At 40.1% G+C, this 13,551-nt stretch overlaps 1 protein-coding gene across 1 annotated transcript in view; it reads left to right on the plus strand.

Annotated features, from left to right (window-relative positions):
• The window catches only part of masp1 (MBL associated serine protease 1), a 41,998-nt gene extending 31,630 nt beyond the window's left edge, over positions 1 to 10,368 (plus strand). The window contains exons 11-16 of the mRNA XM_088913484.1: positions 3,231 to 3,365; positions 6,320 to 6,433; positions 7,908 to 8,105; positions 8,531 to 8,598; positions 8,859 to 8,958; positions 10,132 to 10,368. Of these exons, the coding sequence (XP_088769610.1) occupies positions 3,231 to 3,365; positions 6,320 to 6,433; positions 7,908 to 8,105; positions 8,531 to 8,598; positions 8,859 to 8,958; positions 10,132 to 10,325 (809 nt within the window). The 3' untranslated portion in view covers positions 10,326 to 10,368. The remainder of the gene's footprint in view (positions 1 to 3,230; positions 3,366 to 6,319; positions 6,434 to 7,907; positions 8,106 to 8,530; positions 8,599 to 8,858; positions 8,959 to 10,131) is intronic.
• The last annotated feature ends 3,183 nt before the right edge of the window (positions 10,369 to 13,551 follow it).

Below are 13,551 nucleotides of genomic sequence, written 5' to 3' on the forward strand. Positions count from 1 at the left end.
AGAATGCCTTGAGATATGATATGGCACTCAAAGTGTTGCCTTACTGTATGAAAATGGTTCCAGATCATGATTATTAATGCTAGTTTATTAGACTTTCCATGTGAAATAAAGTTAAAAAGAAGACTTTTTATCTGTGTTGGAGGAAACATACAGATAATTATGATGGTGTCTGGACTTTCGTAGTGACATGAAAAGCCATTGTCTGAAGTACCCAAATAGCTGTTTTTTTATGCTGTGGGTTTATTTTATATGAAGAAAGTATGTTTAATGTCTTAGAATCTGGCCCAATATTGAACTCCTTTGTCTGAGTCACATCATGATTTTCTCATCATATGTGTAGTTCTTCCCGTTTTTGTTGTGGTTTAGCCACGAAGGCCGCAGATCAGATGGCAGTCTTTGATGATGTTTCTCTGTTTATTATTATTATTGCTGCCACAGAAACGTTTTCTTATTTGGACACAGAAATGCCCATTCTGCTTTAGCCAAGTTGAGTGCATCATTTTACTCATTTTGTAATTATTGGGTACAAAAGAATATTGGGACTATGCGTAATTATATTGTATTGCACTATCAAAACAAATTATCTGATCTCTAGTCTTCAACTAAATTTCTATATGAAATAACTATGACTATTATTAAATTATGAGTTATGTAAAAGCTTGCTATACCTGCTGAAGATAAACAAAGCCATCATTAAGGTCTTCATTCTTAAAGCTCACTCAAAGAGAAGAAACCACATTTAAACATTTAATTTTTATATTAAATATTATAACATTTTTATATTTCATAATATTCAGTTCCATAATTGCCTTTGTACTGAATTCCAGATACTAGGTTTCATCAGTTTAGGCATTATTTTGGTATATAATATAATCTTAATATATAAAATTACTAACTTTGCATTTTAAAATTGGATTTCCATCGAAATGCACAATTTTTCTTGATCTGAAGACAGTGGACAGTGGAAAATAATATGCAAGAAGCAGCTGCAGAAGGCGTGCCAACAGACATGAAAATCGTTCACCAAGAAACTCTTTACTACATTACAGTCATGGACCAGTACATTCTTGGCAATACCATCAACTCTGTATGATCCGCACCACTATTCAATGTAAATCTTCACTGAGCTGGATTGGTTCAATGGTCCTGGATCTACTCTACAATGCCAGTGTCTCAACGCGAGAAACGGTTTTACACCTGTAATATCTGATGGAGAAACTTCAGACCTATAATAGGTTATATTATAGCGGCTCAAGATTATGCACAGAGGCTTCTGAAAAATACAAGAATTCAATGCCTTTTTGGTCATGATGCACTTGACACAGACCGCTGCAATCGCTGTTCGGCATTCTAGAGAGAACGATTGTCTAAAACTCAATGTCTTCAAAATGACTCTTGTGTGGGTCTCCTGAGTAGCACAACTGGAAAAGATGCTCATCTGAAAGCTATATGATTGCATGTTCAAGCCTCAATAAAGTTACTATCAAGTTATGACATAAGAGGCTGAGTGCTACGGAGGATAAGATGGGATTAGTGGGCCAGGGCTCTGTGAGCCACTGTGACTGTGGCCTCCCAGGCTCTTGCTGGCTTGTGGTGCTGTCAGTGAGGGTCGCACCTCTCTGCAATAAACCTTTGGTGTAATGGTGATGAATGAAGGTGAAGGTAGGACAGACATATTCATGTATGACAAACACTTGATGGGGAAGACCAAGTGTGATGGTGTTGGAAGCTGGACTGATTCCATGCACTGTAACTTGTCTGGAATGTTCATGGATGGCAGTTTCAAGACATTACAGCCAAACACAGTACACCAATAACAAGCCATCATCTGGGAGCTCAGTAGTCACATTATCCCGAATGTAAATGGCGAGGTCCACACATGATGGTATTGGCAGGAGTGTCTCGTCACTACAGGACTCCATTTGTAGTGATTGATGGCAGCCTGGCTGCACTGTGCTACACTCATCAAGTCCTGGGACCTCGTTTGCTGTCCTTACTGCAGGATCATCCTGACACAACACCATTCCAGCAGGACAGCACCCACATCCTCCTGCTGCCCATGTAGCAATGGCTTTCTTGCAAGAAGAAAATGCGACCGTCATGCTCTGGTTGCCCAGATCACCAGACTTAAGCCCTACTGAATATCTGTGAAACCTACTGAACCTCTGCTGAGGTGAAAAATCCTTTCAACATTTTCTAATCCAAGAGATTTTCAAATTTGTTGTGAAATTAACTTGTACCTTTCTAACCAGAGCACTTTGTTTTCTATCTTGTATTTTGAATCTGAAAGTTGCATGTAAAAGGGTTTGGAACTATGTGCCATAAGATGTGTTTAGCACTTGATAATTAAAAAACCTTATTTGAATTGCAGTCATGTGGGTGTGCTCTTTTTTTGTTATCATTTATTAATCAACATTACAGACAGTTTCCTTTCTGGTGGATTGCCCATCTTTTTCAAAATGTCTCCTCTAAATTTAACAAAATAAGCTCTATCCTGTTTACTTAGGATTGCTGAGCTACATTACTGAGGATTGCCGAGCTGTACTGTGTTCCCTGCATACCAAATAGCCTGTTACCAAAGTAAAGAAATCCTGGCTCTTCCTTATTGTTAAACCTCACTCAGTGTTAATTAGGCCATGAGGTCTCCCACACTGAATCAAATTTCGACTTTCAGTGTCCTGCATGTTTGTTTGAAGCCACTGCACATCTCTGATTTCCAAGCCTTTCTTTGGAAGTTTATCCTTTAATTTTCCTGTGTTATTCCTATACTTGCATGGCCCAACACAGCTGCCTTTTAGTACTTTGCCTTAACAAGATGCAATTCTGAGCTCTACAAATTATACAAAAATGAACTGTAATATAGTAACCTTGTCAGTTTATCTTGAGTATATAATTTTCTATTCTGCCTGATATTATCATAAACATATGACATTTGTGCTTATGAGTATAAGCTATTTCAATATAAGTAAACCCCAGATTCATCCATTAAAGGACCAAAAGGCTCATTATCAAAATGAGTGCTTAGAAGAAGAAATGGTTAAAGAGTCTGCGATGTTTGTATTGGCATCAGTGCTAGAGAAATGCATATTGTGTCATGTTGTCCCTCTGTGCATGGCATGCTTTGATGGCAATAACATATATTAGCTGAGCACTCTCAATGCACACCAGCACCGAGCAATTGAATATGTGTTTTGCCTGCAGATACCTGAAGTTGATCCCTCTCATTGCAGTGTGTGGGACACCCCAATTCAGCAGGACCAAACTGCAAAGAATCTCAAATGGAAACTATGCAACCAGAGGTGTTTCTCCATGGATTGCTATGCTATCAAGAAATGGGTTGCCCTTTTGTGGAGGCTCACTAATTGGTAAGTCACTACATTGGCTACTACAATGATCTTAGAGTCTTCCTGAGTACTCTTATATCGTTGAATGTTGATAATGGCTATATGAATATGGATTGTGAATTAGTCACTTTATAGTCATATAACAAGTAATATTTATCTAGAATTAGAGGTTGGAAAACACACAGATGGCTTGTTAAGGCTTTGTAATGTCTGTGGAGCTACAGTATGCAGCAGGAACATCCCAGGTCAAGTTGGAGATGCCTTATGGTATCTTCTTCAATTATCCACCAGTACTAGGTCTCTTGCTAGTACTCTGGGGCAGAGTGGCGGCTCTGTGGCTAAGGATCTGCACCTGTGGCTGGAAGGTTGCCAGTTCAAATCCCGCAGCCGGCAGAGGAATCCTACTCCGTTGGGCTCCTGAGCAAGGCCCTTAACCCCAACTGCTCCAGGGGCGCCGTACAATGGCAGACTCTGCGCTCTGACCCCAGGCTCTCTCCCTGTCTGTGTGTCTCATGGAGAGCAAGCTGGGGTATGCGAAAAGATAATTCCTAATGCAAGAAATTGTAAAGGTTTAATAAAGTGATGTTATTATTATTATTGCTATGGCAGATCTGGGCTTTGTCTGGCTTAGTAGCTGATTGATGTTATTATATAAGAAGTGGAATGAGACTGTTTGCTCTCTTAAACTCTCACCAACCCTCCTGAGTGAAAAATATCAGGGCACTGTGAGGGAGTGTCATCTTTCTACTGACCCAAAGTACCCGCAGTTTGGCCTACTCTTGGGAGACTGCAAGAGAGAAGGTAACTCTGATCACAGAAGAGTCTTGAAATAAATTGAGGGCAAAGGGCTGTGTTTTCTATATTTTAAGGTACTGTAGATTTATTGCCTTTTAATAGCAGTAAAACATAACTCGTATCTGTGAGATCCATTATCTGGTATGAGAAATGGTTCTCATTATTGTGTATCAGTTTAAGAAAGTAGACTGTTCAGTGAACGGTATTTAAAGGTGTCATGTTTCTTTCAGTCAGCAACGAGGTTGGTACGTAATTGAGGGGAGAAATGAGAAATGTGAGAGTGCTTTGCACTGCAACAAGCCTTGGTTTATGGACTCAATGTCCTTGTAAATTATATTTAGATAGTTGTTACAGTTAGTTTGAAGGTTGTAAGTAAATATTTGTTCATCGTTTAAGTTTGTGTCTCTTCATTGGGCCACCGTCTTACTGTGCCAGGGAACGGTGAAACCCCATGTTCTGTTTGCTAGGATTTTTCTCCTTATGACAGGCGACAACTTATCTGCTATTTTAAACTGGTCTCACAGGTTTATCATTCCATTTTTTACATTTAATAACACACTGCCTCCTTCTTGTAGCAACAAATATAACAAATTCCAGAGTACAACTCATCTAAAACATTTCCACATGGATTGTACTGGAAGTAACATGCATTTCATGTGAAATACTCATTTTCAAGTTAGACGTAAGAATCATAAGAAACGGAGAGAAGATTGCTGACCAAGCTCACAGCCATCATGAACAACGCCTCTCATCCGCTACATGGGGCTGTTAGTAGGCAGCGGAGGACTTTTAGTAACAGACTGCTTCATCAACAGTGTTCAAGGGAATGTTTACGCAGATCCTTCTTCCTGGCGGCTATCAGGGTGTATAACACTGCCCTAGATAAGGACTGTTAGCCCTTCATCTGCTCATCTAAGGACAGCATGTTGTACTATTGTACGTCTTGGACACTGCATTATACTGTGTATACTGTGGTACTTTCAATCTGTATATACCTATGAGCATTTTGCACATATTTTATTGTTTTACAGTGACTATTAGCATATTTTGCATATTTTAGTCTATTCTGATGTCTGTTTTTGCTTGTCTTGGGCTGGGCTGCTGTCACACCTCAATTTCCCTTCGGATCAATAAAGTTTTATCTATCTAATATCAAATGGTCTCAAAAATTGTTTCTTATTGCCAATACATGACATTGTTAGTTTCATTCACTGTAATCTGTTTTATCAACAGACAGCAATATGAGGTTTGCTTTGTTTTCACTATTGTTTCCTGTAACTACACCGTTCAGAATATTTATGAGGAATGCTTCTGGCTTCACGTTTTCATTGCAGAACTTTAATGTATGTGTTATATTAGGATATAGAGACATGCTTTATGCACATAGCAGTGAATTATACTGTAACGCTTACGGCCGTCAGGTACTGTGTAAGAGCCGGCGTACCAGAGCAGGTGACGTCACCGCCCTTCCCTATGATAGCAGGACTACAGCTACTGGGCTGGAAAGAGATCTCTCTTTAGCTCACGGGGCTAGGTCGCTGCAGAGAGACGCGGAAGTCCCGGGTTCGAGCCTCAGTCAGGATGGGGCCGACCAGATGCGGCAAGGGCGCCCGCCGGAGCCCCCGTTGCGTTACATTGGTGTCAGAAGCGGGGTGGGATAGCCCTTCGCCGGGGACGGCGATTTAAGCGGGGGAGAGTGTAACGCTTACGGCCGTCAGGTACTGTGTAAGAGCCGGCGTACCAGAGCAGGTGACGTCACCGCCCTTCCCTATGATAGCAGGACTACAGCTACTGGGCTGGAAGGAGATCTCTCTTTAGCTCACGGGGCTAGGTCGCTGCAGAGAGACGCGGAAGTCCCGGGTTCGAGCCCCGGACAGTGTGGGGCCGACCTGATGCGGCAAGGGCGCCCGCCTGAGCCCCCGTTGCGTTACAATACCATTAAAATACAAGCAAAAGACCAGAATTACTATGTATCAGATACATTGGGATATTTAATGAGACAAAGAGGCTTGACAAGACATCGAAATAAAACATTTTAGGAGTATTTCATGAGAAGTGAATGATCATGTGTTGAGTAATACAAGTCTATTAAATTATTTAATTGTTATTTATTAGGATTACGAATAGTGCCGAGTATGTAATTCTGCAGTGTGTTGAGTGATATTAATTTCTTTCTGCAGGTGACAGGTGGATAGTGACTGCTGCCCACTGCCTTCATGAGCCACTGGACTCTGAAGACCCAGTCTTGCGCAGCTCACACATTGTCGGTCACACTTCTTTCCATATTGTCCTGGGTAAGTGAACTATCCCATCATTTGAGAAGCAGTGTCAAAATTTTGAAATAACAATTTCCAGAAAAGTCATTTAACTTGTTCCTCACCCCTGCACCCCTTTACATACAGTACAGTATATCTTTGTTTACTTGTTTTTGTTTGCGTATCCCATTTTCCATCTGATCTTTCCTTCTTTGTGAAGTACAAATGCAGAGGTGTTTCTTTTGTAAAATATCCCTTGGAACATGCCTTGTGAAGAAGAGAACGTGAAGGCTTTCAAAATGTGCTCAAATCACAACATCGTATCTATTTGTATTGTGATTCTGGAAACATGGTTAATTGGGTTCCAAGAAAATTGGCACTGGTGTGAGTGGGCGTGGTTGTGTCTGTCTGTGCCTTGCAATGGACTAGTGTCCCATCCTGCATCCATCCTACCTTGTGCCTGGTACTTACCAGGACAGGTCCTGGGTAGGTTCTGTTACCTTGTATTGAATAAAGCGGTTAGAAAAGGGATGGATGGAGATGAATGCAAGAATTTTCAAGTATCATCTTTTGAGGGCAGAAGTGTGGAGGGCTGTTTAGGGCTGTGGTCCTATAAGTTTAAGTCTGTGGGGTCATATCCATGGGCAAAGTCAAGCAAAAGCTCATCTTAGTCCACTCAAATGGTATAAATAGATACAAAAGTAAGCTGCTTTGGATAGAAGTGTCAGACAAATAAATGAATAGTTAATAGTATTTAATAGTGTACTGTATATGACTAATATAGTTGTGTATATTTTAAATCAGTTGCAAAAATAATTAAATTGAACTAACAATCAATGTAGTCACTTAAGTGAGCAAATAATGTAATATTTTTTTCTGTTTTAATTTTGATTGCGTATTAGTAGTCTGAAATTGTTTTTTGTAACTGTGAGAATTGTAAAAGATTGTAGTATTATGCGATTGCAAAACCCTCAAAATATTTTTTCACAAGATTACATTCACTGCATAACATTGTATTACATTTGTCTAGTGATTCTGATAGTGTTACTTAAATCTTTACTCTTTATTTAATTAGAAATTGTCTGAATTGAAGTAAAAGTCTACTATAAATATAGCCCAAACGAAAGAATGTACACTACTTTTGCTGAATTTGATTTGGGTTATGCACTACGTCTAGTCTTTATCTTTGATTTTTTTAATGTTCTACACTTTGACATTTTGTAGACCCACTGAAACCTTGTGTTTACTGCTTTAAAGCACATGTGCTGGTTTTAGACCTCTGTCACATCACTTTTTGACAACGTCAGCTTCATTCTAAAACTGCCTTAGTGATCAGAACGATCACTGGTACTTACTGTATCGTTGTTGAGATTTTGTTTGAGAAACCTTGAAAATAATCCTACTTTGTTATTTGATGAACAAAAACAAAATCAGACAGCGTTTTTATTCTGCTACTGCAGTGTAATATTTGATATGCTTTTTTTACTAAAATAGCTTGTTCTTTAATTTTTAGGAAAACACAGCACAAGAAGAAAGGACAACACTGAGCAGCTGTTTGAGGCCAAGAGTATTATTCTGCATCCAGCTTATCAAGCAGCTACATTTGAATTTGATGTTGCTCTATTAGAGCTGAAGAAACCCGCTGCTCTGAATAACTATGTCATTCCAGTTTGTCTGCCGGATGCCAGTGAGCACTCTGCCCTGACAGAAGGTAAAACACAGTGATCTTCCAACAGTGCAGCTCTGAGCTTTCTCCTGTCTCCTGTCTGAGACGATCCAGCTCAGTGCTGTTTGTTTCACTGATAGAGGGGACATACTCAGCTTTCAAAGGCATTTTAGCTCTTGTAGTTCACTTAGTTTGCATTCATAGTACATGAGCGTAATGCAAAAACAATCACCACGAATGCAGAATGAAAACACCGAGACCTTCGTTCCTGTTAGACCTGCGCATGTAAAGCATTTCAAGTTTGTTTTTAAGCTTAGACGTTAATCATGTTTGGGCTTGCACAGGAAGAACCATATCAGAAGCTGTGATGAACTGCTGGAGCAGCAAAGCAAGCCAGACGTGTAGTGAAAGTCCATGATGATGAAATGGTGGTACAGCGCCTACCTAAGCTCTGCTTCTGTTTTGCCTAGGGGACATGGTGATTGTGAGTGGATGGGGAAAGCAGTTCTTGCGCAGACTTCCAGATTCACTTATGGAGGTTAGTGTGCTAGGTATGCTCTGGATAATTTACCTTTAAAAGTATGTAGGACATTTACAAGCCATTAAACCATTAGCCACTATTACAACCATTAGATTTGCTTCTTTTTGTTACTTAACACAGGCTGCCACCTGGTGGATTGAAATGGAATATATAGTGATGCTGACGTGTTTCCCTGTTTGTGATGGTTTCCTGCGTATACCTGTATTTTAAGAGCACTATGCTGGCAATTGCCTGATTAGGTTATCTTTTCTTTGCAGATTGAGATCCCTATTGTTGACCATACAATCTGTGAAAGTGGTTACGGACCCCTGGGTCGGAAGGTGACTGATGAAATGATCTGTGCTGGAGAAAAAGAAGGTAAGAGGGGAGCTGTTACAGTATGTCACCTTACTGAATATTTCCATAAATATAAGCCATATGTTGACTGATTACAGAATCCTATTGCATGTAAATTTGACCCGAGGGTCATCAAAATAATGAGTTTTGGATAATGAAATATGATAACAAACATATTTTTAGTGCTGGAAGCATGTCAGTGAATATAATATATACTTTATATACAGTATATACAGTGCCTTACAGAAGTATTCAGACATTACAAAATATTACATGCATGTATTTTACACTTTATTTCTTCTAACCTAAAAGCTTTAAGTGTAAAATAAGCTCAAATGCACGTCAGTAAAATCTGCAGAAAAAAATTAAATGTGTTGATTGCATAAGTATTCAGTCCCATGAACTCAATATAGTATGTGGTAGAAGCACAGTTGGGGGAGGTATGGGGCCGTGTGAGAGAGGCACCCAAAGGAAAGATCTGGGTGTGAGACTGGGTGTAAGTTGGCGAGTGGAAGTGTGTGAGATAAGGATCTAACCTGCATCTCGAACTTCTAGAATGAAGTTTATGATCCATAAATGGATTGTGTACTTACTGTATGATATGTTCTATTATGCTTATTTATTTTGTATGCATACAATTATCCAAAAATTACATATATAGTATACTTTAATTTTATCTCATCATCACAAATACAAATTCTTTGACTTTAAAGGAAAAGTAAGAGATTTTACAGCCCCAGTACTTTTGGAGGGAGCTGTATTTTGTGGGTAAAACTCCCCATTATCATTTTTTAATACACATTCTACTTTTCTGTCCAAGAACGTAAATTGGACAGAAAATGGAGACCAGTTTTATTTGCTTTCATTCCATTCAATGTTTTTCATTGTCTGAAGTACATTTTGCATTTTAAATAGTAGGTCTGTGAATAGATAGAATAGTCATTTACAGTAAGTGCACCTAGTTCTTGCCTCACTACATGACCTCATGGATATCCCTAAAAATGTACATTTTTTTTCCTGGAAGGCTTGTTTGGCAGGAAAAAAGGCAGTCACTGTAATCACAAGATGCAATTCAGCTTGCTGGCATTGATGGTATGCAATAAACATCTATAAGTGGGTGAACATTGTCATAGAACACAGTTCTATAAGCTCTGCCAACATTGTGTCATGTGTTGTATTTTGTTTTTAATTCAGGAGGAAAGGATGCCTGTCAAGGAGACTCGGGCGGGCCAATGGTGACTTTGAACCCACACAATCATCGCTGGTTTTTAGTAGGAGTTGTTTCTTGGGGAGATGGGTGTGGTACAAATGACCGATATGGTGTGTACTCCAGTGTCCTTAAAAGCCTAGCTTGGATTAGAAATATTACAGGAGTAGAGAACATTTGAGCTTTTTCAGTACCTCACAAACAATAAATCATTTTTTGTAACCTCAGTCGCTTTTATCTTAATTATTTTGACTGCTAAAGGAACACAATACTTGGACCTGGAAAAAATAATGTTATGGAGGCATATTCCTGTGTTTCCATAACATTAATATAATATTTCTAAATATTTTGTCTTGCACCTAATGGTAAGAAACAAAAGCTAGAATAATGCTTTCTGAATTAAATTAAATATTGTTACATTAAAATATATGTATAGTACTGTAATTATTTAAGGGAAAACTAAATTACTTGCTGGATATATACTAAAATGCAGCACATTCCAAATACAGTATCTCAGATATTCAACAAATATTTCATTGTATCCCCCAATGTGACGTGCAAGCCAGCAAGCGGCAGGTGTGAACTCCACACTGTACTGTATGTGTCCTTCCAAGTGCACACTTTCTGACCCCTGTGAAAGTGGCAGAGTGTGAACAGCAGAATTTAGGATTGGATGAAGGAATCATGCACCTCTCTCCCCTAACATCTCAATCCACATTGTTATATAGCAAACTAAGGAAATTGTAGCTGAATTGAGACCCACCCCACACTTTACCAGATGTGCAGTGCTGTTAGTGCAATTCTAGTTGTAGTCCACTAACAACCCAATTTTGAACCAGACTTCTCTGCGCTCCAGGGTGCTCTGAGTGGAAGGATGCCACTATCTTTGAGCCCTTCTGTATAGTTGAATGTTTGTAGTCTCTCTGATAAACACAATATCCCGCCACGCTGATTCATGGAAAACACTGCTCTAATAAAATAACTATCCACAAAAGCGATATGTGACATAGCGTCAGCTATTTCTCACCTGGGAGACCCACAGCTGCTGCCAGCTGTTGCCATGACGACAGTGACAGCTGTGATTCTCCCTATAGAAGCACAGCTGTTCTCTTGAGTAGGGGTGGAAGCTGAGCGAGAGGCACCACCAGTGCTCTGTCGGTGAGCCAGTAAAGAAGCCTGGAATAGCAGCTGGGGTGCTGATGGCTGCAACCCCTTATGGCCTATGGAGAAACCTGCCGAACACGAAAGAGTTTTTCTTTCTCTTTAGGATTCTTTGTTAAAATCCAAATGAAAGAGCTCCTGCACTGGTTTCATTTTAAAAAAAAAAAGACTTGCTCTTTTTTTAGTCCTGCCTTTCACTGTACATTAACTTTGTGAAACTGATAAAGACACCTGCGGCCCTGGTTTGTTGTTATGGAAGAGCTATAAGAATGCCCCATCATCACATGCTCTTAGCTACAGCAGTGTGTCCAGTTGGATGTCATGTGAGAGACTTATTAAGATTACTGACCTATTTAAACAAAATCATCAGGAACACTGAGCACAAGGAAGCTATGAAATGTGGTACATTTACAAAATGGACTACAGGGAAAATGTTCTTATTAACAGCAACAGTGCAGTACTGCCATAAAGACACCCCAGATGTTTCGCTGCAGAACTCCCTGACATGACTCAAAGACTTTGTACGCCACTCACTGAGTACAGGTTGATGTAATGCAGTCACTGATCTATAGTTTGTATTTTTGTTATGCTGCTTAAACATTGTTGTCACAAAGGGGGGGGGTTACAAAACTGGTGAACATCAGGAATTGACCAAGCGGTTTAGTCAGTCAGTGAAATAATTATTCATAACCCCAGACTTGTAAGTGATTTCTAGCAATATACCCGAGAGGCTGGTATAATTAAAGGCACATGAATTCTTTATTCTCTGATACAGCTTTGGTGAGAGGAGACACACTTAATCCAGAATCCAGGCACACTTGGTTAAAACAAATGTTTATTGCAATGACAAAACACACAAACTACACTACACACAACAAAACATGCAAAACACAAGTTACTCTATGTACAGTATTTACAAACAAGGCGTTTCAGGGGCCTAACGTTCAGTTCACCCCAGACGTCTACTAAGCATTAAACTCTTAAAATGCCTACAGAGGCCACACAAGAGATGAGCTGCCTTCTAACTAAATACAATGCAACCAGCAGTTAAATCTCTCTGTCTGCACCCTGGATGCCACAAAATAAATGGGAGCCTATATCCCTATCCGTAAAAATGCACTCTAAGCAGGAAAAACTGCTAACTTTCTAACTGAGGTAAACTGTACAATTGTTTCTGCTTAAGGGACCCCCCCCGAGACCTCAGCAAACATCCTCTCTCCTTTCACTCTTCCCATTGTCACAAACTGTATCTAAAATCTAAGAGACTGTCACGGACGTCCAAAGGGACTAACCATGGGGAGCAGGAGAGCGGAAAAGACCCATATGCGTAGCGGCGAGACGGGAAAAAGGCCCGGGCTCAATAGTGCAAAGAGTTCAGGAATGCCGTATAGAAACCTATGCCCTCAGGGAGCGGACGTGGGGCGCCCTGGTGCTAGGCGGGTCTCAGGACATCCGAACGTCAATGCTGAGCCAGGACAGAGTGCAAGACCCGGAAATATATAGCCCAAGGGAAAGAGAGGGACCGGAAGGACAGCAGACCGGAAACCAGGGACAGGACAGAGAAGGAGCGCCCTCTGGCGGCAGAGGGGGTGACGGAGACACTTCTAAGTCACCTAAAGCTGTAACAATTGTAAAGCCACATTTTAAGGAAAAATGCTCTTTGACAGTTCTCACCATGTGTCTTGGCTCTTGCACTTATTCACTGCATGTTCTCATCCTTTCTCACTTACTTACCTGTAAGCTGCTATATTCACAACATCTCTAATATGTCTGTACTGCTGTGTTAATCTGGGTACCAACCACACAGCGGAACTACAGGAAGTGGCACCTGCTCCTGGAGCAATAAAATGGCATCACTTTCTATAATGGTCACCTTCTGCTTCCTAAAGTCCTCCAACTTTTCACCACTGTCTCACCATCATTTAGGCTTAGTGTCTTTACAGAGGAATATATTTCATGAGCCCCCTGGCCCCACAGAATGTCTTGGTTCCCTTTGAAACATTTTGTGAACTGTATCCCATTTTTCATAGAGGTTCCACTTGGAGCCAAAATCTGCCTTCATCCAGGCATATTTCTTTAGTGTATTTTATAAATTTGAGTGCTTTTAATCTCAGTACAGTATATCATGAACCTTCCCAGATGTCTCACTTGGCTTTCTACCTGTACTGTATCTCATTATTTTTTAATAAATGCTGCTTGTTTTTCCTATTAGGCAATCCAGTTTGCTGTCTCCCTTTTAGAAATTC

The sequence above is a fragment of the Atractosteus spatula genome, chromosome 4, assembly GCF_055471065.1.
Source record: "Atractosteus spatula isolate fAtrSpa1 chromosome 4, fAtrSpa1.hap1, whole genome shotgun sequence".
NCBI lineage: Eukaryota > Metazoa > Chordata > Actinopteri > Semionotiformes > Lepisosteidae > Atractosteus > Atractosteus spatula.